General features: G+C 39.7%; 1 protein-coding gene across 1 annotated transcript in view; it reads left to right on the forward strand.

Moving 5' to 3' along the window:
• FAP (fibroblast activation protein alpha) overlaps nucleotides 1–25,724 on the forward strand; it is a 62,018-nt gene extending 36,294 nt beyond the window's left edge. The window contains exons 15-26 of the mRNA XM_032219416.1: nucleotides 85–138; nucleotides 1,069–1,187; nucleotides 3,633–3,680; nucleotides 4,949–5,047; nucleotides 7,289–7,358; nucleotides 8,658–8,852; nucleotides 14,031–14,085; nucleotides 16,341–16,440; nucleotides 17,453–17,517; nucleotides 20,544–20,616; nucleotides 20,923–20,996; nucleotides 25,440–25,724. Of these exons, the coding sequence (XP_032075307.1) occupies nucleotides 85–138; nucleotides 1,069–1,187; nucleotides 3,633–3,680; nucleotides 4,949–5,047; nucleotides 7,289–7,358; nucleotides 8,658–8,852; nucleotides 14,031–14,085; nucleotides 16,341–16,440; nucleotides 17,453–17,517; nucleotides 20,544–20,616; nucleotides 20,923–20,996; nucleotides 25,440–25,538 (1,051 nt within the window). The 3' untranslated portion in view covers nucleotides 25,539–25,724. The remainder of the gene's footprint in view (nucleotides 1–84; nucleotides 139–1,068; nucleotides 1,188–3,632; nucleotides 3,681–4,948; nucleotides 5,048–7,288; nucleotides 7,359–8,657; nucleotides 8,853–14,030; nucleotides 14,086–16,340; nucleotides 16,441–17,452; nucleotides 17,518–20,543; nucleotides 20,617–20,922; nucleotides 20,997–25,439) is intronic.
• The last annotated feature ends 222 nt before the right edge of the window (nucleotides 25,725–25,946 follow it).

The raw sequence follows: 25,946 nt of genomic DNA on the forward strand, positions 1-25,946 counted from the left end.
ACGAACCTTCTTAATAAGTAACATTTTATAATTTCATCCCATAGTGAATGCATAATTTATTTGCTAATGGATGTTGCTTTCCAGATTTTATTCAAGCAATGAATTTGAAGGTTACCCAGGAAGAAGAAACATTTACAAGTAAGTTGCTATCAAAACTCCTGCTATAGAAACCTTACTATTAAGGGTAAAAAAGTAAAGAGTACTTCAGGTTAGTGAGTACAATTCACCAACTTCATCAAAACTATGTATTTTCTTTGGCTCATAGTTTGCAAGGAATAATCACTCATATTTCTTATACATAAAGAGAATTAAGTTGGACCTAATATAATACTGTAATATTAGACAAAATGGAGGCCAGTACTCCGAATAAAGTAATTATATTTTAATAAAAAAGCAGCTTTTAACATACTACCCATGTTTTCCTGAAAACAAGACCCTGCCATATATTTTTTGTCACCAAAAAAAGGCACCAGGTCTTATTTTTTTGGGGGGGGGGCGTCCTGCCACTGACTCAACTCACCTCCGTGCATCACTCCCGGCCTTATTTTTGCTGTCAGAGGCCTTCAGGAATTTCTTCTCCACCTGGCAAGGCCTGAAGGCCTCTGCAGTTGATTACAGTGCTCCGGATCGATCCAGAGCTCTGTTATCAGCTGCAGAAGCCCTCAGGAAAGCCTTGCCAGACTTGCTGACTGTTAGAAGAAATGAGCCAGCAAAGCAGATGTCGGGGTGTGCGAGGTCTGGCTGCAACTATCCAAAGGTAAGTAGTAGGGCAGCTCCACCCCCACATCCCCCCCCATATTCCCACACTAGCTTAATTTTTATCCGGGCACCCTGGAGTGGGCAGGGTCTTAATTAAGGCTTATTTTGGAAGTGGGGCTTATATTGGGCACACATGTAAAACTCCATGTAGGACTTACTTTCGGGATAGGTCATATTTTTGGAAAAATGTACTCGTCTACATGAACATCTTATCCAAAATCCACACCCTCCTATAGTAAGGAAACATTGGAAAAGACTGATCTTTTTATATATAGACTAATTTTTTTTCTAAATCTGTCTTTTTTACAGAATTGGAAGAAATACTTTAACAAAGGAGTGCATTACTTGTAATTTACGAAAAGAAAGATGCCAGTATTATGGAGCAAGATTCAGTTATAACGCCAACTATTATGCACTAATCTGTTATGGTATGTCAAATTTGTGGGTAAATAAAATCCTAATAGCTATTTCATGTCACATTTCACTGTTTCTACTTCAGAGCACATTAATAGCAGTAAATGAATGTGTACAATATTAGGCACACTTATCTGGGCATAAGCCCCAGTGAACATCATGATGTTTACCTTATACATGTGGATACAAAAAGCACCATCCAGATGTTACAGTAGCTGGGTATGGTGAGGTTGGGAATTGTTTACAATTGGCTTGTTGCTGGTGAACAATTTTCCCTCTTCGTGTTAGATGGTTTATTATTTGGAATTCTGTATATGGAGTTGGATTCTTTCTCTGAATTGGGTCTGGTGGATATAGTAGTAAATAGTACATACATGCATGAGGGACATGGTGGCTCAGTGTCTAAGACGTTGAGCTTGTCAATCAGAAAGGTCAGCAGTTTGGGAGTTTGAATCCCTAGTGCTGCATAACGGAGTGAACTCCCGTTACTTGTCCTAGCTTCTGCCAACCTAGCAATTCGAAAGCATGTAAAAATGCAAGTAGAAAAATAGGAACCACCTTTGGTGGGAAGGTAACAGTTTTCCGTGCACCTTTGGTGTTTAGTCATGTCGGCCACATAACCATGGAGACGTCTTCGGATAGCGCTGGCTCTTTGGCTTTGAAACGGAGATAAGTGCTGACCCTAGAGTTGGGAACGATTAGCACATATGTGCGAGGGGAACCTTTACCTTTAACATACATACATACATACATACATACATACATACATACATACATACTTCTTTTACTAAGTAAAATAATGCCCTTCAGTTTTCTATTATAAAGGTAATTTAATGTACAGTTTAATCATCTGGAAAATTAGGATAGTGCATTTAATACATCATCTATATCGCTTTCTAGTTATGAAATGGCAAAGACTCTAAGAATATGATCTGACAGCATAATCTTTCATCCTTTGAAACAAACTGTAAGACAAATTAAGGCCACACCCATTGACTAAGTGAATGAGTCGGTTTTGACATGAGCTCAAAGCTGATATGAACACGTTTTAGAATGTAGGAAATTGCCTTATGCCATCAGAATGTGGAACCATCCAATCATGAGGATGAGAAAGAGAGGAAGCATCTATCCATGGTTTCAGTCAGGGCATTTCTCCACTGTTCTAGAACTTGAACTCCTAGAAATTGAACCTAGGACATTTTTCACCCTGTAGAAGGATTCTGCAACTGAGCTCTGAGTTTATGGAACGAGGAAAGACTCTGTCAGACCAATGCTCTGGCTTACTTTCTTAAAATAAACTTTTAAAAGTAGTTTCTTTGCCTCCCATCCCATCTGTGCAGAGACACTGTTTAAGTTGCTTCCGGGTTGAAAGGATAAACTGGTGACATCACCATTGTCCAGGGGATGAGTTTCTTTGCTTGTTATGGCATTTAAAATCCAAACCAAAGTAAAAATAAAATAAATTATAAAATATAATGCAGATTACATTTAAAGAGAGAAATCTGGGTGCAGCCATATTGGTATATTAGTATGGATGAATAAAACTGATGTTTGGATAGCAATGTACATTTTCCTCAGGTCATATTAGGGAGAAAATAGTTGCTGTGCAGTTTTCATCATATATTTATGCTTAGTACAAGGTGTACAAGCATCACAAATGATGACCATGTCTCTAGCAAAATTGCAAACATAACTAAATAAGCACTTCCATCATTCATCTGTGCCAAAACTGTGTCACACAGGGAATGTGCTCACCTTGAGAAATGAGTTAAGACAACTTATCCAGATTCTTTTGTGCATGGTTAATTCTGTGCTCAAGTTATGTAACCATTTAGATATCTTTTCATCTGGGTGAGTGAAGAAAACTGTATAGAATGCAAAGGTTAACGTTTTACCTTATTCTCAGCAACACTGTTGATACACAGAGAGAGAGGGGAGGGAGGGGAGAGAGAAAGATTGCTACAGATGCTCTTACACAGAGACAGAAGTAAATTTCTCAATGTTAATAAGAAAAAGGACCTGTTTGAATTGCTAACTTTCTACAGTAATAAGAGTGGCAAAATGGCATTGCTTTTCAGATTTTACTGCATCTTACTGCTATGAAGTATTATCAGAGATGTTTTTGTACTTGTGGAATCCCAGAATATAATATAAATGCAGACATTTGTGGGTTGAATCCTGCAATCCCACTATCCATTGTAAAGGAGCCTCAAGTAGGTCACTTTGTAGAAATGTTGAGGAAGTTACTTCCAGTACATCTACTGTCATTCTAACACCCAACTGGGCTTTGCAGTTTGCTCAAATTAAAATGTTAAGCTTATGGGAAGAAACAACTGTGAGTGATGAACAAATGGGAATATGTAAGCAGCTAAGCAATGAAATTATTTTCAGTAGTGATAATATGTTTCAGATCTTTTGTTTTAATGGAGATTCTCTTTTTATTCTAATCAATACTGCAGGCCCAGGCATCCCCATTTCTACTATATATGATAACAGATATAACAAAGGTAAGAGTGTAAGGACTTGCCTCTCCTCTCTGCTCAAGAAAGTAGAACTCTTGAAACACTTAGCATTTCAAAAGCAAACTTTTATTGAAAGGAAAGTGATAGCAAAACAAAGAAAGCAGGATCTGAGGACTCCTGTGCAATTCTGTTAGGTTAAAGCAGTTAGAAACCCCTCCCCTCAGTCCAGTGTTGAATAGGCCAATCTACAGGTGCAAAGTTGTTTTGAGAATCGCAGGCTAAGAAGGTGATAAGTTGTTCTCCGTTCATTGCTTGCTGGAGGCTCCGAAACTGAGACAAAACAGATGGCCCTCTCCACTTTACATTCCAAGAAGGTAAATCAAAGTACAGGATAAATAGGCACCAGGAAAAAGGCCATAAACTAAAGAATGCGCCCAGGCCCCCTCCCCACCAGAATGGCAGCGTCCCCGGTCTATAAGACCTGACAAAGGGTATCAAAGCCTAACCAGTTTTACACACTTTGAGGCTAATCTTAGCCACGGTGGGCATAAGGAGAAAAGTCATACTTCAAAACTAGCATGGCAAAGACCAGCTTCAACCTGACTCATCAGGATGAGAAGAGATAAAGGCCCCATCATGGGTTACTGGTGGGGGGCAGAATGCCAGAGCATGTTTGTGCTGTGGTTAAGCACAAGCGAGGAAAAGATCTTTGATTCTGATGGCCAGAGTGATAAAATGTTTTTACACTTCATTTAAAACTGACTTGTATTGCCCAATTGCAAGAAAGAAAATACAAAATTCTGTTTAGGTTTGGTATTCATAATCAACTTCCGTAAAGTTTTAGGCACATAAATCTGAAAAGATGTGAACACTGTTTAACTGTTATAATATGGCTTTGCTATTTATTTGTCTGCTTTGTATGTTAAGTAAATATACAACAAAATCATGATGATATAAATACTTTATCATGATTAACTTCTTTCATTCATTTAAACACTTAACAGACTATATTGAGCCACACATTACATTATTTATATCCAGATTACCTAATAAATTGAATTTACTACTCTGTAATGAAGTTTACCTTAATTGCAGGAAACATCCCTGCATTTTTTTAGGAAAATCTCAACTCTTTTTCAGTTATATCATGAAACTCTTGCTATTTCCATAATTATAAACTAGGGAAATTCATATAATCTTTTAAATTTAACAGATTTGACATTTAACCTTTTATTAATATCCAGTTGTGTAACATTTCAAGAACAGAGAATCAATGAGAAATGCATTTGTAATTCAAAACTTTTTATACGCAGAAATTAGAGTCTTAGAAGACAATGCAAATTTGGAGTCTGCTCTGAAAAAAATCAGTTTACCAATAGAGAAGATTAACAAACTTGAAGTGGATGGTCTAAGTAAGTATTATTTGTTTGTCGTACCTAATTTTTCAGCGTATGCACAAGAACTAAATCATTGCTATTTAAAACTTATGGTGTAATATCTGAATTTAGATCAAGAAACAGTACAGTAGAGTTTTCCCTTCAACAGTGTAATTAAGAAATGAATTCCTAGAATCCTGTACATTAATAGCAGAGGTGGTTTTCAGCCGGTTCTGGTAGGGGTGGCTGCTGGAGGCTCCGCCCACTTTCCCCAATGTAATGCGTGACCTTCTGGGTATGCAGTGTGCTCACATTTGTGAACCGATAGCAAAGGTAAGTGAATCCCACCACTGATTAATAGCCTATTCCCAGACAAAGACTGCATAGCACAGAGTTGTGCAACCAAAGTGATGAGGAAATTGGAGCCATCCTCCTATGGCTCTTTGGCTTAGTTGTATATCTTTAAGTTTCATCTGGAGAAAGTGAATAAAAGTAGTCCTTGACTTACGACCATTTGAAGTTACAATGACATTGAAAAAAATGACTCATGACCAGTTTTCATACTTAACAGATCATGCCAGACTAATCTTATTGCATTCTTCGACAAGGTGACAAAATTAGTGGACTAGAGGAATGCCGTCGATATAATTTACTTGGACTTCAGTAAGGCATTTGATAAAATAGACCATAACCTACTACTAGATAAAGTAGAAAAATGTGGGATAGACAGCATCACCACCAGATGGATTCGTAAGTGGCTGACCAGCCGCACTCAACATGTAGTCCTCAATGGAACTGCATCTACATGGAGGGAAGTATGCAGTGGAGTACCCCAAGGCTCTGTTTTAGGCCCAGTAGTCTTCAACATCTTCATCAATGATTTGGATGAGGGGATAAATGGGGAACTAATTAAATTTAAAGTGTTAATACCACTTTATAAAGCCTTGGTGAGGCCACACTTGGAATACTGCATTCAGTTTTGGTCACCACGATGTAGAAAAGATGTGGAGACTCTAGAAAGAGTGCAGAGAAGAGCAACAAAGATGATTAGGGGACTGGAGGGGACTGGAGGCTGAAACATATGAAGGAACTGGGTATGTCTAGTATAATGAAAAGAAGGACTAGGGGAGACATGATAGCAGTGTTCCAATATCTCAGGGGTTGCCATAAAGAAGAGGGAATCAAACTATTCTCCAAAGCACTTGAAGGTAGAACAAGAACAAGAAGCAATGGGTGGAAACTAATCAATGAGAGAAGCAACTTAGAACTGAGGACAAATTTCCTGACAGTTAGAACAATTAATCAGTGGAACAACTTGCCTCCAGAAGTTGTGAATGCCCCAACAGTGCAAGTCTTTAAGAAGATGTTGGATAGCCATCTGTCTGAAACAGTATAGGGTTTCCTGCCTAGGCAGGGGTTGGACTGGAAGACTTCCAAGGTCCCTTCCAATTCTGCTATTGTATTGTATTAAGATTGTTGCAGCATCCTCATGTCATAGAAATTCAGGCATGACACAACAGGCATATATTTATGATAGTTTCACTGTCCCGGGTTCATATGATCACCGTTTGTAATCTTCCCAGCCGGCTTCTGATGAGCACAGTCAATGAGAGAAGCCAGATTTTCTTAATGACTGCATGATTCACTTAATGACTGCATGATTCACTTAATGACTGCATGATTCACTTAACAACTAGGACAAGAAAGGACATAAAATGGGGCAAAACTCACTCAGCCACTGCCTTGCTTAGCAATGGAAATTTGGGGCTCAATTGTGATCATAATCCATGGACTATCTGGGAGAGCGCTTTTCTTACATCTTTGCGTCATCTGGCTGATCTTACCTGGGCTCAGGAGCTAATCAGCATCAAACCTTGTTAATGCTTAGATCAGATACTAAAAAAAGGAATCATAGATCTGTAGACTAAATTGGCAAGTTGAACAAAAAATAAAATCCTGAAACACAGCAATGGAAGTCTAAATTCTACACAGTTGCCAAGAAAATTACATGGACAAATCCATGAAGTTCTCAGGACTCAATCAGACTTTATAAGGCATCACAAACCACAGATGTCACAATAGAAAATGCAAGTGTATAATGTAAAATACAGCATGATATGCATGTTTAAAAGAAAGGGCTGTGATAGTATTTAATCCACTTGGTCTATCAACAATGCAAACTTTGCAGCCATAAATATTATCATGGGATCTTAAACTGCCACAGGAAGTTTCCCATTTAATTCATTCATTCTCTCCCTTCCCCCTTTTTTCTTCCAGCTTTATGGTACAAGATGCTTCTACCTCCAAAATTTGATAGATCCAAGAAATATCCTCTTCTTATACAGGTGTATGTAACATTTTATTCAATTGTCCTCCCTATATACCTTGTATATACTTTCAAATTTATCAATACTTTGCAAAGCTGGCCACAGCACATCGGGATCAGCAATAGCAATAACACTTAGACTTACTGTATATACCACTTCACAGTGCTTTACAGCCCTCTCTAAGTGGTTTACAGAGTCAGCATATGGTCCCCAACAATCTGGGTCCTCATTTTATCCACCCAGAAGGATGGTAGGCGGAGTCAACCTTGAGCCTGATTAGATTTGAACTGCCAAATTGCAGGCAGCTGGCAGTCAGTAGAAGTAGCCTGCAGTACTGCATTCTAACCACTGCACCACCACGGCTCAATGTATGCTGAGTATGCAGAAGTTCTCAAGTGAAATCCTCTTCATCTTCAGGGGGAAAACTCCCTGTAAGGCTGCTCTTCTCAAGCAAGATAGCTCAAAGTAATGTAGGAGATTGTTTGTATTTTCTACCACCATCTTTGTTTCTTCAGGAGCTCAAGCTAACAATTTTGCCCATAACAGCTCTGTGGACAGACAGGTAGACAGACAGACAGACAACACATACATACAAACAAACACACAATTTTGGTCATTGACAAATTAAGATTTGGGGGATATTTAGAAAATAAAAGAGGGCTGTTTGTCCAAAGCTACGCAGTGAGTTTCTTTGGCCGAGGGTAATCTTCTCAATCATAATAGTCCAAAACTTTAACCACTATGTCCTTCTGCATCTGAGAAGTAATTCCAAAACTCCAGTGAGCTAGATTAGTGATGGCTAAATATTGGGAACGAAATTGGGATATGCAAAGATATGAGTGGTATAATGAAATTTAGAGAAAGGCAACAAATGATAAAATAACAATGGAAACTAAATTTTAAAAAGGGATGATTTATGTCAATAATTATAATGAAATAAGGGGGGATTTTATAAAATCAGTGTTGGTGGAAAGCAAAGGGAATAAACCTAAAGACTATATGTCATTTTGAAGGGTATAAGGGCACAATTGGAATATATTATATATCTTTTAGTTGTTATAGATAAAGAAATATAAGGGTAAAAAAAGGTCTCAGGGGTGCACTATAATATTTGCAGTTTTTTTTCCTTTTTCTTTTTTTTTGTATTTACTATGTTTGTATTATTTGTATTTTTAAATATATATATGAAAAACAAAAAACAAAACTCCAATGAGGAAGTCCTTCATCATTCAATTTTTCTTATTACTATTGATTAAATATTTTAGGACCTTAGGGATGTTAACGTAGAATGTTTTACATTCCATTGCTATTTCCTGTAGATATGGAGGGCCTTGTAGCCAAAGGGTGAAGCATACCTTCAGCATTAGCTGGATCAGCTATCTTGCAAGCAAAGAAGACATTGTAGTAGCACTTGTGGATGGCAGAGGAACCGCTTTCCAAGGCGATAAGATGTTGCATGCGGTCTATCGAAAACTTGGGGTTTATGAAGTTGAAGATCAAATCTCAGCTGTAAGGTAAAAATAAGGAGAGATTTGTGGGGAGCATTGCAGGCCTTCTAGGAGTAAGTCCACGAATAGCTGCCGAGATTTATTCAGGGCTGATCATGTTTGATGCTAAAGAAATGTATGTTAATAAATTAGTTATAACTACTATTTGCAGTGCATATGGGAATATTCTGAACAGTCATGCTCGAACACTATTTAGATTTGGGAATTTGGCAAAATTTAACTTAAGCTAAATATTTGGCAAAATATTTCTGTAGCTTTGTAAAGACTGCCAACATGAGTTTATGTGGCAGTCTTTACAAAGCTACAGAAATGTTTTTTATTATTTCTCCTTTTACATCCCAATATTCTTGACCTATATAACAGTTTTTCCTCTGGATTTGGTGGAATTCTTGGAATGACCTCTGGGTTTGTTTCAGAAGTCAACACTTCTGAAAGCGGTGGTGGCATTCAAAATTTTTTACTACGGTTCTGTAGGCATGGCTTGGTGGGTGTGGCTTGGTGTGTATGGCAGGGGAAGACTACTGTAAAATCTCCATTCTCTTCGCACTCCAAGGGAAGGATACTATAAAATCCCCATTCCCTCCCCACTCCAGGGGAAGGATACTGCAAAATCTCCATTCCCTCCCCACTCCAGGGGAAGGATACTGCAAAATGTCCACTCCCTCCCCACTCCAGGGGAAGGATACTGCAAAATCCCCATTTCCTCCTGATCAGCTGGGATTCGGGAGGCAGAGAATAGATGGAGGCGGGGCCAATCAGAGGTTGTATTTATCAGTTCTCCAAACTACTCAAAATTTCCGCTACCGGTTCTCCAGAACTGGTCAGAACCTGTTGAATACCACTTCTGCTTAAGAGGTAAAGAGCTCTGAATACATTAGGAAGGATATAAATTTGATGCTCCAGATGCGTGGAAGTAATGTTTGCATGGACCTTTTTTAAGCTGAGCAAAGATTATTAGTCTGGCTTGACAAATTACGAACCAGCCGGACTAAGAATAAAACCTAGAGCTTCTCACCTCTTCATCTTGCTTGCATGTTCCTGTAAGTGTAACTATACTGATCTCTTATCTCTTTCACCTCATTTCTCCTTTCTGATGCTTCCGTTTCCTTTTTGCTGTTTAAATGCACAGAGTGAAGCAGATGGGGCAATTTACCGTTTTGATTTCCATCTTCCTATCGTTACTTTTTTTTTGTACAATGCAATAGCAGAATTGTTTGTTTTATAGTAACCATAACAGTTTTAAATTGGTGTCATAAAGTAATAAACTGAAGATACTAAGGTGAAAGATGCGATCTAGGTTAGTTTTACACATACTCATTCATAAGTACAATTTCATTTTTCTGTACCTATCAGGTTTTTTATCAGCAAAAACATGCATTTAGGAACTGGGATTTTGATATATTTAGGTCTGATGGGGTGGCACTATCCCAGACAGACCCAGTTCATGACTTGGGGGGGAGGGGGGTTCTCCTGAGCTTGGGACTCTACTTGAAGAGCATGTAGCAGTTGTGACCAGAACAGCCTTTGCACAACGTTGGTTTGTGCACCAGTTGCAGGATTTCCATGATCAGGAGTCCCTGCACTCAGCCATTCAAGCCCTGGTCATCTCATGTCTGGACTACTGCAATGCCCTTTACATGGGGCTACCCTTGAAGGACATTTGGAAGCTACACCTGGTACAGAGTGTGGTGGCACAGGCAGAATTCTTCTATCAAAAAAAAGATAATGGGAAATTTCCTATTTTACTCTATAGCCCCACCTGCGCTGGAAGAGGAGGCATGCTGCAGATCCCATCAGTCAAGGAATTTCGACTGGCGGGGTCAAGGAGAAGAGCCTTCTCTTCCATGATTCCTGCCCTTTAGGTAGGTAGGTAGGTAGGTAGGTAAGTAGGTAGGTAGGTAGGTGGACAGATAGACGGATGGATAGCAGGCAGGCAGGCAAAAAGACAGATAGACACATATGAAAAAAGACAGTGGAAGAACACTTTTGCAATGGCATGAATATCACATGGTGTCAAGGTTGATTGAAAAGAGAATGTCTTCAGTTGACTTTAGTTTTTTTTTGCAATACATATTAATAATACACCAGCCAAAGAAGTGAAGTTTTATTGTAAGCATCAATCGGAAGAATCTTCCACCTACTTGATATTTTGGTCATTTTTTTCTCTGCTACTCTGTTGCTGAATTCCCTGGTGATGATCCTCATTCATTCGAGTTTCTAATAATGGGGTTATGGTCCCATAAGCCTGCTTGATGTTTAACTACCATACATGTGAAAATCAACCTTCCTGATGCCCTTTCTTCCTGCGACTGCTTTATTGAAATATGGGCCAGATACTTATGACCCACTGGTGACTCACTGATAAGATCCCACATAATATTAACTCTTGCTAACCGTGTTACTTCTTCAAGCTCATGCCTTTGGACCAGTGGTGGGATTCAAATGTTTTTACTACCGGTTCTGTGGGCATGGCTTGGCTTGGTGTGTGTGACTTGATGGGCATGGCAAGGGAAGGATACTGTAAAATCCCCATTCCCTCCCCACTCCAGGGGAAGGATACTGCAAAATCCCTATTTCCTCCAGATCAGCTGGGACTCAGGAGGCAGAGAATAGATGGGGGTGGGGCCAGTCAGAGGTGGTATTTACCGGTTCTCCGAACTACTCAAAATTTCCACTACTGGTTCTCCAGAACTGGTCAGAACCTGCTGAATACCACCACTGCTTTGGATATCCTGTGTTCTTAGGCTACCTCTTTGTGAAGCCTCATGAAGCTTCACTTGCAATGTAATCTTGATGGGAGCATTAATAAACTGAGATTTGAGTTTGGATTTCCCATATCTAACCTCAGATTCCAAGTCATGCTTTCAACTGAATGACAAGGAAAGGAGTTTTTATAGAAGATGTCTGTTCATTGTTAAGAACACCTCAGTTTCAATTCTGCTTCTCCCAGAGATTGAGACAAATGACTTTTCCTTAGCCTCAGTTCCCTGCCCCCCACCGCACCTGTCCAGTTTACCTTGCAAGTTGTAGATGAAGATAAAGATTACAGCTAGAAAATGTAGAGAAAGTACTCTAGATAGGTGAAAGTGCAACTTAAAAGCTAAGTATTACTAAGTAGTTCTGTCATTCAGGCAACTAACAATACATTTAATAATATATCCCAAAACAACTGAATGAAGCTAGTAGAGTTTTTAAATGGCCAGATGCCCTTCCTGTCACCAATGTGGAGTTTTGTTGCAGATATATTCCCAGAGAGAGAAATATCTGTCTCCATTTAGGATCGAACTCACAGCCTTCTGATTATGAGGCAAAAGCTCCAACTCTAGGCCACTGTACGACTCCCTTGGGAAGGACTCAATAGGTGGACAAAAATGCTAAATCCAGTCTGAACATCTGGCTGACTGTGTGACGAATAATAATAAAGTCAAACTTACAAAACAGAGAGCTGAAAGAAAAATAAGTTCATTAAACTAGCATATCAGAAAGGTCTAATAAAAATTGACCTTGTCTCCAAAAGACTTTTCAGTGATGATCTATATAGACCCATTTGGGAAGGTTGGACATATTTATCAAAATGGATCTTTCATTCAGACCTAAAAGCTGGATAGAGGAAAGTACTCTCTGTCCATTGGAGTAACATGTTTTTATATAGAACTTTGACTTGAACATAGGATAAGGAGACTGGATGAGACACCACCATGAAATCACAGAGCTGCATGTATACACACAGAAACATATTGAATTGAATTGAATTTATTAGATTTCTATGCCGCCCAATCCTGAAGGACTCCGGGGGGAGGTTCAGATTGATAATATTTAAAGCTTTTTATCCCACCTTTTCATGATCAGAAACAATCCTATATTTTGATAAAGCGCCTATTACATTTAAATCAGTGGTGGTATTCAGTCGGTTCAGACTGGTTTAACCAAACTGGTAGTGGCGACCTGCGTTGGGCCTGTCCTATTTAGCCACGTTTTCTAAGCTATGTGCATGCGTGCAAACTGTGCACATGAGCAAAGTGCATGTGTGGAAGGCCGTACCCACGTGCAGAATACACAAGCGTGCATGCTCACATTTTTGGTGCACGGAGACCTGGTGGTAAAATTATGAGAAACTCACCTCTGATTTAAATATTTGAAGCTGGGCACATCAGCAGATCCCATAGTCTAGGCTACCAGATCAAGGTTGCTAAAATCCTGATGCCCAGAATATGCCACCAAAGAAAACCAGTGAATAGAATAGAATAGAATTTTATTATTTGTATGCCGCCCTTCTCCAGAAGGACTCAGGGCGGTGAACAATTCAAAAGGGGAAAAAAGGGGAACATAAAAACGAAATACAAATAATAAAAATAAGCAACAGTCGCACAACCATACATGTCGAGAGGGGAGGGAACTCATCACCCCAAGGCCTGCCGGCAAAGCCAGGTTTTGAAAGCTTTTCGGAAGGCCTGGAGAGAGGTGAGGGTCCAAATCCCTGCGGGGAGTTCATTCCAGAGGGCCGGAGCTGCCACAGAGAAGGCCCTCCCCCGGGTAATAGCCAGATGGCATTGGCTGGTAGATGGCACCCGGAGGAGCCCAACCCTGTGAGATCTAATGGGTCTGTGGGAGGTAATTGGCAGCAGGCGGTCTCTCAAGTTTTATAGTCATCTCTTGACTGCCAAGATTTTTGCAGCCCTGGCCTGATAAACATACCATAGGCAAAATAAAATCTGTTTTTTTTTTATTCCTACTTGGAATTTATTTTATTTATACACACAGATATAATTAGTTATAAGTTAATCATGTCCACAGGATTAGGGTTAATGAAAGGTCGATGAAGTTAGGTTTGTAAATCACAATTTCTCCTGGCTTGTTTAAACATAGTTGGAAAGGGCAATTTAAAATTAGAAGCAGAATTTTTTGTAAAATAGAGGTTAGAAGGAGGTTAGGATTAGATTTGGCAAAAGTTGCCAAAACGCATACATGTGACATTGCGGCTTAAGATAAAATCAAAATGACCTGCTGTCTTTGACTTTACTAGGCTCAGACCCATATTAAGTAGCTGGTATCTATTAGCACTGTAATTAGGATTTTTAAAATATTTTTGTGCCACATAACCCTTCTTGTATTTTCTAGCATCCGAAAGTAGTTTAAAATATCTATGTTTCTTTAATTAATTGTGTGCATTTTTCTTCCAAACAGAAAGTTTATAGACATGGGTTTTATTGATGAAAAACGAATAGCCATATGGGGCTGGGTATGTATATATTACTTTATTTTATTTTTTTTAAAAAAATCCTGAATAATCATGTTTTGTTTAGCCTGTCACTTGCAGTTTGTTTTTCTTATCTTCTTCCTTGGCTTGGATTCCCATAAAGCAGCCTGATATATATATATATATATATATATATATATATATATATATATATATATATATATATATATATATATATATATATATATATATATATATATCAATTCTACGCGGGAGAAAACCCGAACAACTAGAGACCTACATACTAACACCCGCAAAAACCTCAGAAAACATATATATATTCCTTCTCAAAGGAAAATGTCAAAAACTGAATTCATTGGTTGATGTTTGAGAGCAGGTAACATTGTTGTGACCAAAGGAATGTACAGCTACGGTTTATTTCATCACAGTCTATTTTTCAATGAATCAACTCATAAGGTTTTCACAACTTTTACAGTGTCATAATCCTGCCTTATGTGTCATGGTTAGATTCATATAACATGTTAAATCCAAACTAAAGATAATGTGACTTGGCAAAAAGCCTGTAGAGATTCTCAGCCATCCAGAGCATGGTTATCCCAAAACCTTTTAGCTATACAATTTGGGACGAATACCCTTTGAATGGTGTGGGAATAGGAACTTTTCCAGAGGAAAAAATTGCAGACTACAGGAACCAGGAGCACTACTCAGGTGACCCTGAGGACACAGACAAACCTCCAAGTGCTTCAATGACTTTCTAAAAGGGTGAAAATGACCAGCTGCCTGCAAGGAATATAAATCCTTCCATTCCCCACTATCCTGTCAGAGCTGAAGAAGCTTCTTGGATGAGAAGTGAAACGTCTTCAAAAGGAAAAACAAGGAAGTCCAGCTGCCTCCAGAAAAAGCACCTTTGGGACATTATAACTTGGCATCTTCTGTGAGCAGACCCCAAGATCAAAGCCCATACCCTGTGTGCATATTTATTTTATTTGTCATTACATTTATTGGCCGCCCATCTTAACACAGGGTAACTGTGGGAACCCATTTCTGAGTAACCCCGTTTCTCTGGTTTCCTTTGCACATGTTCCCACCTTGAGACAGATCAGTAAAATGATGTCTAGCCCATCATTGTCAATAATACTGCCATGTTATTTTAGTATATCTCAAATCCCATAATCACCTCTCTTGTCCTACCACGTGCTATAATAGCAAATGAAGTAATTAATACTATGCTGCCCTTTAATGGCAGGGTAATTCTGCTGAAACAGTTCTCTCACTCTACACTGTGGGAAAGTTGTTCCTGATTTTTTTCTTCTTCATCATCTTAGTAGCAGTTTTCTTTGTTGCTTACTTTGTAAGGATCGCAGTCCCTTGATAATGCTGTTATATTACATAATGTTTCATTCATCTCCACGCAATGTAGTTCAGATTCTTGAACGACATTATGACTTAGAACAGGGGTGTCAAACTCGCGGCCCATGGGCTGAATGCGTCATGAGCTGTCTAAGCCCACGGTTTAGCAAAGGGGGGGAAGCTGCGATACGTCACATGACAACGTGACAACGTGAGTTTGACACCCCTGCCCTAGAATTTCAACTTTCCTAATATTAGTACATTCCTTAGTCTCCCTCATATGTGTAAATGATATGTGCCAATCTGCAAAAGGGCATGAAGAATGACCAAGAAGAGCTATTTTCTCTTTTTATGAAAAAGGCTTGAAAAATTGAGAAATTTTGTCACAGATCATCTCTAACATAAATGGTTGTTACTCGTCTGCTAAAAGAACATCTGGGGCAGAGCAACATTTTCTTTCACCTTCTGTAGCCATAATAGCTGGGTGTACATAACATGCAAAGTCAATCCCAAATCATAATATGGTTTAATACAATGTAAAAATCATAGTTCCTTTCTTCTTTCTGTCTTTGCAGAAGGGAAAATGCAGGTTCAGGTTCTCACTCCATTATAGAACTCACCTGGCTGATTTGGGATCAACTCTCCCAAGATTGTTATGAGGTTAAAATAAGGTGCAACATCCTCAGGTGCAACATTTTAGGCTCCTAGAGGAATTAAAGAGATGTATTTTTAAAGAAGAGAAATATTTGGAAGTCCCATTTGTTCCAGTGGCTCATAGAAAATTATTCAGGAGAAACTGTTGAGTAGTCTATGTTCCTGGATGCCAAAACAAATGTTCTCCTTGGCTTCAGTATATTATGACTTGGATTCTTAGAGAGCAAATACTTGCCTTTTCAAATATTAACTTCTCTCTTGTTTCCTTCTAGTCCTACGGTGGATATATTTCATCTCTGGCACTTGGGTCTGGTACTGGCATGTTTAAGTGTGGAATAGCTGTGGCTCCTGTTTCCAGCTGGGAATATTATGGTATGGAAAAAACAACTAAAAATATGAGGTTTTGACAGTTGGATTATTTTTTAAAAATTAGGTCACTGCTAGGCCTTTGCTCATATGAAAAAAAAAGGTTTGAGGCACACTTCATCTAAAAACACCTTCTTCAAAATACACTTTCTTTTAAAAACAAACACACCTTCTCTTGAGCAAAGCTTGCTTTGAAATAGTTTGCAGAGCTGCTGGGTATATGACTTCAAAGCAGATGTTCTTAAAGCAAACACAGCAAATCCCCGGCCTTTTCAAAGACACCGTTGTCCATGAAACAGCTCCTGTGTCCAATTATTAGGTGCCCTTTTTAAGATCAATCATAGCTTCAGATGTTAAACTTTGGCTGGGCCTGCTCTTCATCTCAATCGGTTCTGCACGCAATCTTGTGGCTACGAAGCTGGCAACTTGGCATCAGGCCCAGCTACTTCTTGAACACTCCTCCACCTTCATTACCCTATTTATGCCATCCCAGGCACCCCCCCCCCAACAAGGGTTTGCTGCTGAAGAAACTATAGGAAATGGTAATTGGCCCACAAATCAAAACACATAGAATGCAAATCACAGAGACATGTAATTAGTTCCACATAACCATCAAATTAAGGTACAAACAGTGTTATTTTGACAACTCCCTGCTTCCTTGGCAAAAAAAAATGTATATTTTCGTAATGAATTCAATAAGGAGGTCTATCTGCGTAAAATGGTTTTGCACTTAATATACAAACTAAGTAAGTGAAGGCACTCTCTTCACTCTGGCTAATAGTAGGCTTATCCCTTGTGTGATTATGGCTGCTTTGATGTGTTTTGTAGCCTGAGGCCAGCTTTAAAAGTACAGTAACTGTCCATTTTGTGGAAAATTATAAGAAAATTGCCCAAACTTCCCCCTTGAATGCCCAGCATGAATGAATGTAAATGCATGCTTTATAATACATTTGCTCTTGTGTCCATGTGTTAATGTGTTTCTGTGCAACGTGACAGCTGCATTTATTGTATATTGCAGCATCCATCTACACTGAACGATTTATGGGTCTTCCCACCAAATCTGACAATCTTGAGCATTACAAAGTAAGAACTGTGTAAACATTACTATACTTTAATTACACTCTTATTGTTTAATTTCAAATTTCCTTTTCCTGCCTTTTGCTCCTTGGCTGGGTATGTGGGCTGTCCTCTTCCTGTCTCTGCCGGTTCTTCCATCTGACATTGTCTTAAATTGATATTGAGGGTAATTGGGAGTATTCCGTTCAGGGAACCAGGCGGGTAGGAACTGAAGCAAGGCAGGTTGTGAACAAAACAACCTTTATTGGCTAACAAGTAAATGCTAACAAGTAAGGCAACTCTGGAACCAGCAACAACGCTTAGCCATCTGACAGCTCTTTATATATCAGTTGTCAGACGGACCGACCAATGGCGGGGCTGCGTTCTCTTGCCAAGCGACTGCTTGAGTCTTGATCAATCAGCAGCGTTCCTGAGCCAACACATTCCTGGAGAGCCGTCGTAGCTGTGAGGACATAATAGGGAGGCCTCATCTATTGGGAGGGGGGGGTAGGCATGGTTGGCAGGTTGACAGAGGGTAACACATGCTTTTATAAAGGAAATTAAAGGTCTCCTTTAAAACTGAAAAAGCCATGCCCTCATAGCATAGCCGTTACCTCATCCCCAAAGTATCCTGAGATAGCTTAAAATGTCTTGAGCGGTTAAGAGCCAAGGTGGCGCAGTGGTTAAATGCAGCACTGCAGGCTACTGCTAGATCAGCAGGTCAGCGGTTCAAATCTCACCGGCTCAGGGTTGACTCAGCCTTCCATCCTTCCGAGGTGGGTAAAATGAGGACCCAGATTGTTGGGGGCAATATGCTGACTCTCTGTAAACCGCTTAGAGAGGCCTGAAAGGCCTATGAAGCGGTATATAAGTCTACTGCTATTGCTATTGCTATTGCTATTACAGTATTTCAACAACAATAAGTCACAACAGTAAGCCTTGGTTGTGAGCTGATGCAGTTCATTGATTCTGTTGGTTGGTGTTATAGTCAATTTATGGCCAGCAGGACATAGGAAATACTGTGTTGGTGCTGAATCACTCCCTGTGGTCCCCAGGCACTCTCTTTGGGAAGGAAGAAAATCCAGGGAAATAAAACTTGGCTCTTTTGCTGTACCCACCAGGGATTGGCTTGGAGACCTAAGTTGGCCTGAAGGCAGCTGACCAATGGGCAGAAGGAGGAAATTGGGGGGGGAGAGATGCCTCTGCTGCTTTAAAATTCAAGTCTCACTGGGTTCCTCAATAGTTCTTCAGTCTGCTTTTTAAAATAAAAGTTTAATGCTGTTCTGTAATAGCGTTAAACATGTATCCCAAAGAAGCCTATCAGATGCTACTTGGAGTCCCTTTAGATGCACTCACACAAACCACTTGGGCAAAAACAGAGTGACAGATGATATCCTTGTCAGTCTGTCTATCAAAACTTGCCACCTTCCCCACTCAGCCTGTGTCAATAGATGTTTTCCTATCGACTGCTAATATTTGAGAGTTGGGAGGGAAACAAAACTGAAGGTATCCTCTAACTTTTTTTTATATGTCCTATACACAGTGAATAAGGGCAGTGTCACTGGCTGGCAAGATAGGTACTGCCAGTGAGGGCATCCAATTCTGCGCCAATATGGTTTGTGGATAGCTCAAGGGATTGGCAGATAGTAGGTTAATTTTACTGGAAAAATGAGGTACAGTGGAAAATGAGGTACAGGAAAATGAGAAATTAAGTTGAAATGAGATGTTTATTGAGCCATTCATAGTTTTATCTTGCTTCTCTTTTCTGGGCTATACCTTTTCTGGGCTACCTAAGAAGGAAGTCATTTCTTTGAACTAACCCTAAGGTAACCATGATTCAAACAAATTTTCAAAATAGATTTGCAACACCATTTATTACCGAAATGTACACTTGGCTGATGGTTGTATCTCTTTTAATTATAACTCCTGTGAGTCTTGCGTTGAATATTTCTGTGAGATGATTATGATGTTAACCATTCAGTCATGTCCGACTCTTGGCAGTTCTATGGACCAGGTCTCTTTACATCTGCCGATCTTGTGCTAGTCCTCAACTTTTGACCACAATTGACCCAAAATTTCTGTTGCTAAGTGAGACATTTGTTAAGTGAGTTTTACCCCATTTTACAACACTTAACAGTTGTTAAGTGATTCACTGCAGTTGTTAAGTTAGTAATATGGTTGTTAAATGAATCTGGCTTCCCCATTAACTTTGTCAGAAGGTCTCAGAAGGTGATCACATCTCTCTCTCTCACACACACACACACACACACTCGCACACACACACACACAAACCCAGGACATTGTAACCTTCATAAATATGAACCAGTTGCCAAGCAGCTAAATTTTGATCACATGACCATGGGGATGCTGTAACAGTCACAAGTGTGAAAATTGGTCCTACATCACTTTTGTCAGTGCTGTTGTGACTTTGAACAGTTACTAAATGAACTCTTGTAAATTGAGGTCTATCTGTATTTGCAGGTACCATATTTTTCAGAGTATAAGATTCATCTTTTTCCCTCAAAAAATCTGGGTGCTTCTTACACACTGAATACAGCATTTTTGGCCTCCCAAAACTCCTCCCCCTTCACAAAAATGGTCGTGCATAGCTTTTAGGATGTTCCAGAGTGCTCCTGGGGACTGTGGAGGGCAGAAATGAGTGAAAAACGGGCCATTTTGGGGTCGTTTGGGGGGGGGGCATCCCCCAGGAGCATTCTATGAGCCTCCTAAAGGCTATGCATGCCCTTTTTTGACAAAAAATGGGCCCGTTTTCCCGAAAAATGGGCCGTTTTGGAGAGGTCGGCAGAGTGCAAAAACTTTTTTTTTTAAGTTCCTCTTCAAAATCTTGGTGCGTCTTATAGTCTGAAAAACACGGTAATTCCTTAAATAAAACCCATTACGCCTGAGATTTAAGAACAATTAGCAGAAAGTAGAGAAAAACTTTTCACTGGCTGATAGATTACTGTCACAAGAACATAGGACAATTGGTAATGAAGGCACCTATCCTTTTTCCTTTTGGCAGCTGCGTAATTGTTAATTATTTTCCCTTTCAGAATTCAACGGTTATGGCAAGGGCTCAGAATTTCCATAATGTGGATTACCTTCTCATCCATGGAACGGCAGATGGTGAGGTCTATGAAAAACCAGTACCAATCCTGAGAGAGAACCACTTTGTTAAAAAAACATTAAGCATTTCTCTGTTCCTGTGAGCAGGGTCAATACATTTAGACATATTTTCATTTTCTATCTGGCACATTGAGCACCGCTGACTCATTGTTGATCGTCCCTGCTATATCGCTTGTTAACTCATGACATGAGTCTAATGTTCTACTCTTGCGTGCTTTCTGCTATTTGTCAGACTGGTAGGATTCTTGTTTTTCATCAGCCACATTCACTTTCCTAATTTCTTTTCTTCCTTGCTTGATATTTCAGATAATGTTCATTTTCAGAATTCGGCACAGATCTCCAAAGCCTTAGTCAATGCACAAGTGGATTTTCAAGCAATGGTAGATATGATCAAATCATTTCAGCATTAATGGGTCACGCAAATAATTTGGGATAGTTGTTCAGTGTTACCTTCGGAGTGGGGATAGCTTTTAATCCACCCTCAGTCATAGATGTTTCAACTGCTAAATTTGGGGAAGTTATTCTCACCCAGTTCAGCTTACTTTACAGAGTTGCCTTTATGAGTGGAAAATGGGAGGACTGATTGATTGATTGGTTTTGATTACATCATGGCATTAAGTCAGTATTGATTCTTAGTGGCCACATAGATTTTCTCCATGGCAATCCATTGATAAATTTGGGGAAGTTATTCTCACCCAGTTCAGCTTACTTTACAGAGTTACCTTTATGAGTGGAAAATGGGAGGACTGATTGATTGATTGGTTTTGATTACATCATGGCATTAAGTCAGTATTGATTCTTAGTGGCCACATAGATTTTCTCCATGGCAATCCATTGATAAATTTGGGGAAGTTATTCTCACCCAGTTCAGCTTACTTTACAGAGTTGCCTTTATGAGTGGAAAATGGGAGGACTGATTGATTGATTGATTTTGATTACATCATGGCATCAAGTCAGTATTTATTCTTAGTGGCCACATAGATTTTCTCCATGGCAATCCATTCATAACTTGTGTTTCAGGTTTTCCAATAGTAAAGCAGTAGGAGGGACTGCTTCATATGCTGCTTTGAACGGCTACTGCAACTCAATCAGAATTGACCTGGAAAGGACCTTGGAGGTCTTTTAGTCTAGCTCAAGCAGGAGATCCTATACCAGTGACCTGGTATAGACCTTTTCGGCACTGAATGCCCAAACCAGAATATGCGTGCATGCGCCTGCACCAGAGTGCTGGAAACCTAAAGACAAGCTGGCTGGTACATTCATGCCTGTTTTTCGGCCTCTTTTTTGCCCGTTTTCAGGCCATTTTCTGGTGCTCTGGCACCCGTAAAGACCAGTGGATATACTGAAGAGCAGCTGGTGATGGCACACATGCCCACAGAGATGGCTCTCTGTGCCATGGCACGTGCCAGAGGTTTGCCATTATGGTCCTATACCATTCCAGACTGTCCAGTCTCCTCTTAAAATTCTCCAGTGACAACGTCTGCAGCAAACTGTTCCACTGGTTAATTGTCCTCACTGTTAGGAAGTTTCTCCTTAATTCCAGATTGCGTCTCTCTTTGATTAGTTTTTATTCATTGTTCCAGGCCACAATGATATGTAGCTTAGCCAGACAATATATTAGAGTATATGGAAAAGAATGGGGGGGGGGACTTCTGGAATTAAAATCAAGTCTCCAAATACTACAACTAATTCAATAAAATATAATTAATCTCAAATATTCCTTTAATTAAAATTCTGTTTAGCAGGTATGGCACTGTAGGTCCAAAATATGCCCAATAATATTGTTTGTAAAATGGCCTAAATCTTGAGAAATTATTAAAGGTCACAGATTTTCACTTCATTTGCACTGGTTGACGGTTGTTTTCCGGGTGCGATTCAAGGTGTTAATTATGGTCTTTAAAGCGCTCCATGGCTTAGGCCCAGGGTACTTGCGAGACCGCCTACTGCCACTGGTAGCCTTCCACCGTCCAGTACGATCCCACAGAGTTGGCCTCCTCAGGGTGCTGTCGGCCAGGCAGTGTCGGCTGGCGACCCCCAGGGGGAGAGCCTTCTCTGTAGGAGCGCCTTCCCTTTGAAATGAGCTGCCCCTGGAGTTTTGCATAACCCCCGACCTCCGGTCCTTCCAGGGCACCCTAAAAAGTTGGCTTTTTCAGCAAGCCCACCTGGCCTGAATAGAATAAAATAAATTATTAATTTTAAATTGTTGATTTTAATTTAATCCTAAATTTGATGTAAATTGTCAATTGAAGGTTATTGGATTTATTATTTACTCTTTTTTAACTTTTGTCATGTGTGTTTTTATGTTGTACGCCACCCTGAGTCCTTTGGGAGAAGGGCGGCATATAAGTCCAATAAAACCAAACCAAACCAAACTTCACTTTCTCATCCGAAGCATTGCAAAATTTTAGGTGGGAACATGAAAATGCCACAGCTTTTGCTGATTATTTGGGATTTAACCTATAAGCTAGGTAATTTTAGGCTAAATTTTGGGTCTAGCCAATGCTTTTCAGGGTATCGTAGGCACCATGGTGCCTATAGGAACAATACCCCTTGCTTATGTAGGGAGCCTCAAATATTTCTCCAATGGACAAAGGACAAGACTCATCTCCTTAAATCCAATTTTCCTTTTAAACTGGAATCATAGATGCAAGTGCCTGCTCTACCACAACTTATATAGAATAGAATAGAATAGAATAGAATTGAATTGAATTATTTATTGGCCAAGTGTGATTGGACCCACAAGAAATTTGTCTTTGGTGCATATGCTCTCAGTGGACATAAAAAGACAAGATATATTTGTCAAGAATCATAAGGTACAACACTTAATGATACTCATAGGGTACAAATAAGCAATCAGGAAACAATCAATATAAATATAAATCATAAGTATACAAGCAACATATTTACAGTCATGCAGTCATAAGTGGGAGGAGATGGGCGATAGGAACGATGAGAAGACTAATAGTAATATAGCCTTAGTGAATAGTTTGACAATGTTGAGGGAATTATTTGTTTAGCAGAGTGATGGCGTTCGGGGAAAAAACTGTTCTTGTGTCTAGTTGTCTTGGTGTGCAGTGCCCTATAGCTTCCTTTTTAGGGTAGGAGTTGAAACAATTTATGTCCAGAATGTGAGGGGTCTGTAAATATTTTCACGGCCCTCTTTTTGAATTGTGCAGTGTACAGGCCCTCAATAGAAGGCAGGTTATTTCCCAATAAGAGAGGAGGGTGGAAACTAATCGAGAGAAGAAACCTGTAACTAAGGAGAAAATTACTGGCAGATTAATCAACCAATGGAATGTCTTGCCTCCAGATGTTTGTGTGTGCTCCAACACTGGAAGTTTTTAAGAAGAGATTGGACAACCATTTATCTGAAACGGTATAGGGTTTCCTAAGAGCGGAGGTGGCGCAGTGGTTAGGGTGCAGTACTGCAGGCAAACTTCAGCTGACTGTTATCTGCAGATCAGCGGTTCTAATCTCACCGGCTCAAGGTTGACTCAGCCTTCCATCCTTCCGAGGTGGGTGAAATGAGGACCCAGACTGTGGGGGCGATATGCTGACTCTGTAAACCGCTTAGAGGGGGCTGAAAGCCCTATGAAGCGGTATATAAGTCTAACTGCTATTGCTATTGCTATTGCTATTCCTGCCAAAGCAAAGGGTTGGACTAGAAAACCTTCAAAGTACCTTCCAATTCTATTCTTCTGTATAAAAGGGAGATTTGCCCTAGATGCCAAAATTGTTCTAAACTTGGGGTGGGGGGGGTTACCTCTGATAGGAAACCAGCATGTTTATGCTACTTGTCAAAACATACATATAAATGGAATATAAATGGAGGGAGGGGGCTTATTTTGCAATTTTGCAAGGCCTCGTTCCAAGACAAATCCTAATGATTATATCAGCTGTTTTCATTACAATCAGTACAGATTGGCTCCTTCAGCTTGGATGTTTGCCATTGTAACCTTGTTGTTGCCCCTTCAGGAACTAAGTGGCTTTTGTTACAAAAGATAATCAAACACATTTTGGCTTTTGTTCTTGAAACAGGAAAACCCCCTTTCTATAACATGCTAGAATGGCAGGGTCTTGCTATGCAACCTTCTATTTGAAGAAATGTCTATCTGGGTTCAGTTCCAAGTGGGGAGAAAGTCACTGGAAACATGGTGGCTGTTTGGAAAGATGGTTTTAATGGTGGACAGGATCACATGCCTTGAAGAGGTTGGGTGAAGAAAAAAAAGGGGAGAGATGCTGAGGGTGCCTGAATTTTATACCCTCTCTAGGCTTTTGAATTTGAGCTTGTATTCTGATTGGTTGTCAGACTCCCATGGGGCCATGCAGGGGCAATTCTGTAGGCCATCCTGAGTCCCAGGCTTGGTTGAGCCTTGCTGGGTGATGTAATCTGCCCAGGTGCCATGTGGTGAGTTGGGTAGAGGGCTAATCCTACCTTTGTTGGATCTTGGGTGAGGGCGTTTGCCTACAAAATGACCTAGCTATCTCTTTATCTCTTAAATGCAAACATCTGCTGAGGGATATTGAGGATGGTGGGGGCTATTAAGAGTGAGTCTGTTTCCTGCCTAAAAACATGATTCTCCATTTCTCATCCAGGGAAATATAATATTCTGCCTTTTCAATATTTCCTAGAATATTTCATTTTTCTAGGAGATGGGTGCTAACTTCCTACACTTCCTTAGAGTGTGAGAGCACGGATGAGATGCAAAGACCCAAATCCCCTTTTCTGTCCCCCAACCCATCTTGTAAAAGTTTTTTTTTCTGTTTGTTTGAATTCTGCTTAAGAAACATAGGATTAAGATAATGTTTCTCTTCCTTTTCAGTGGTACACAGACCAAAACCATGGAATTCCAGGCCTTTCTTTGAAGCATCTCTACATTCACATGACCCATTTCCTGAAACAGTGTTTTTCTCTGCCTTAAGGAATCCTCTCTTCTGTCTTGATTCCAAGACGAAGCAATGTGAATTGCACAAACTACGCACATTCCAAAAGTAGGCTAAACATGGAATTAAAGGGGTGATGATGATTCTTACTGACCCTTGTGTACCGCTTGGGAATTTTTGTTAGCTAGGAAATAAATGAATAAAAATAAAAGTGTGAAATTAAAGGCTGCATATTTTGCTTATTCTCTCCCTATATTGTCAAAAATGTCATATGTCAAATACAAGTATACATTATGAATCAAGAATATAAAGAATTCTGGGAGGTGGGGAAGTGTTCTTGGAGATAGCCATGTATCTGGATGATTATTTAGTCTAGCAAATGGATTCACTGGAAAAAAATGCTTCAAAAGGATCAGAGACAATTTCGCTGCAAATGAAAGGCAACT

The sequence above is a fragment of the Thamnophis elegans genome, chromosome 1 (genome assembly GCF_009769535.1).
Source record: "Thamnophis elegans isolate rThaEle1 chromosome 1, rThaEle1.pri, whole genome shotgun sequence".
NCBI classification, from domain to species: Eukaryota; Metazoa; Chordata; class Lepidosauria; order Squamata; family Colubridae; genus Thamnophis; species Thamnophis elegans.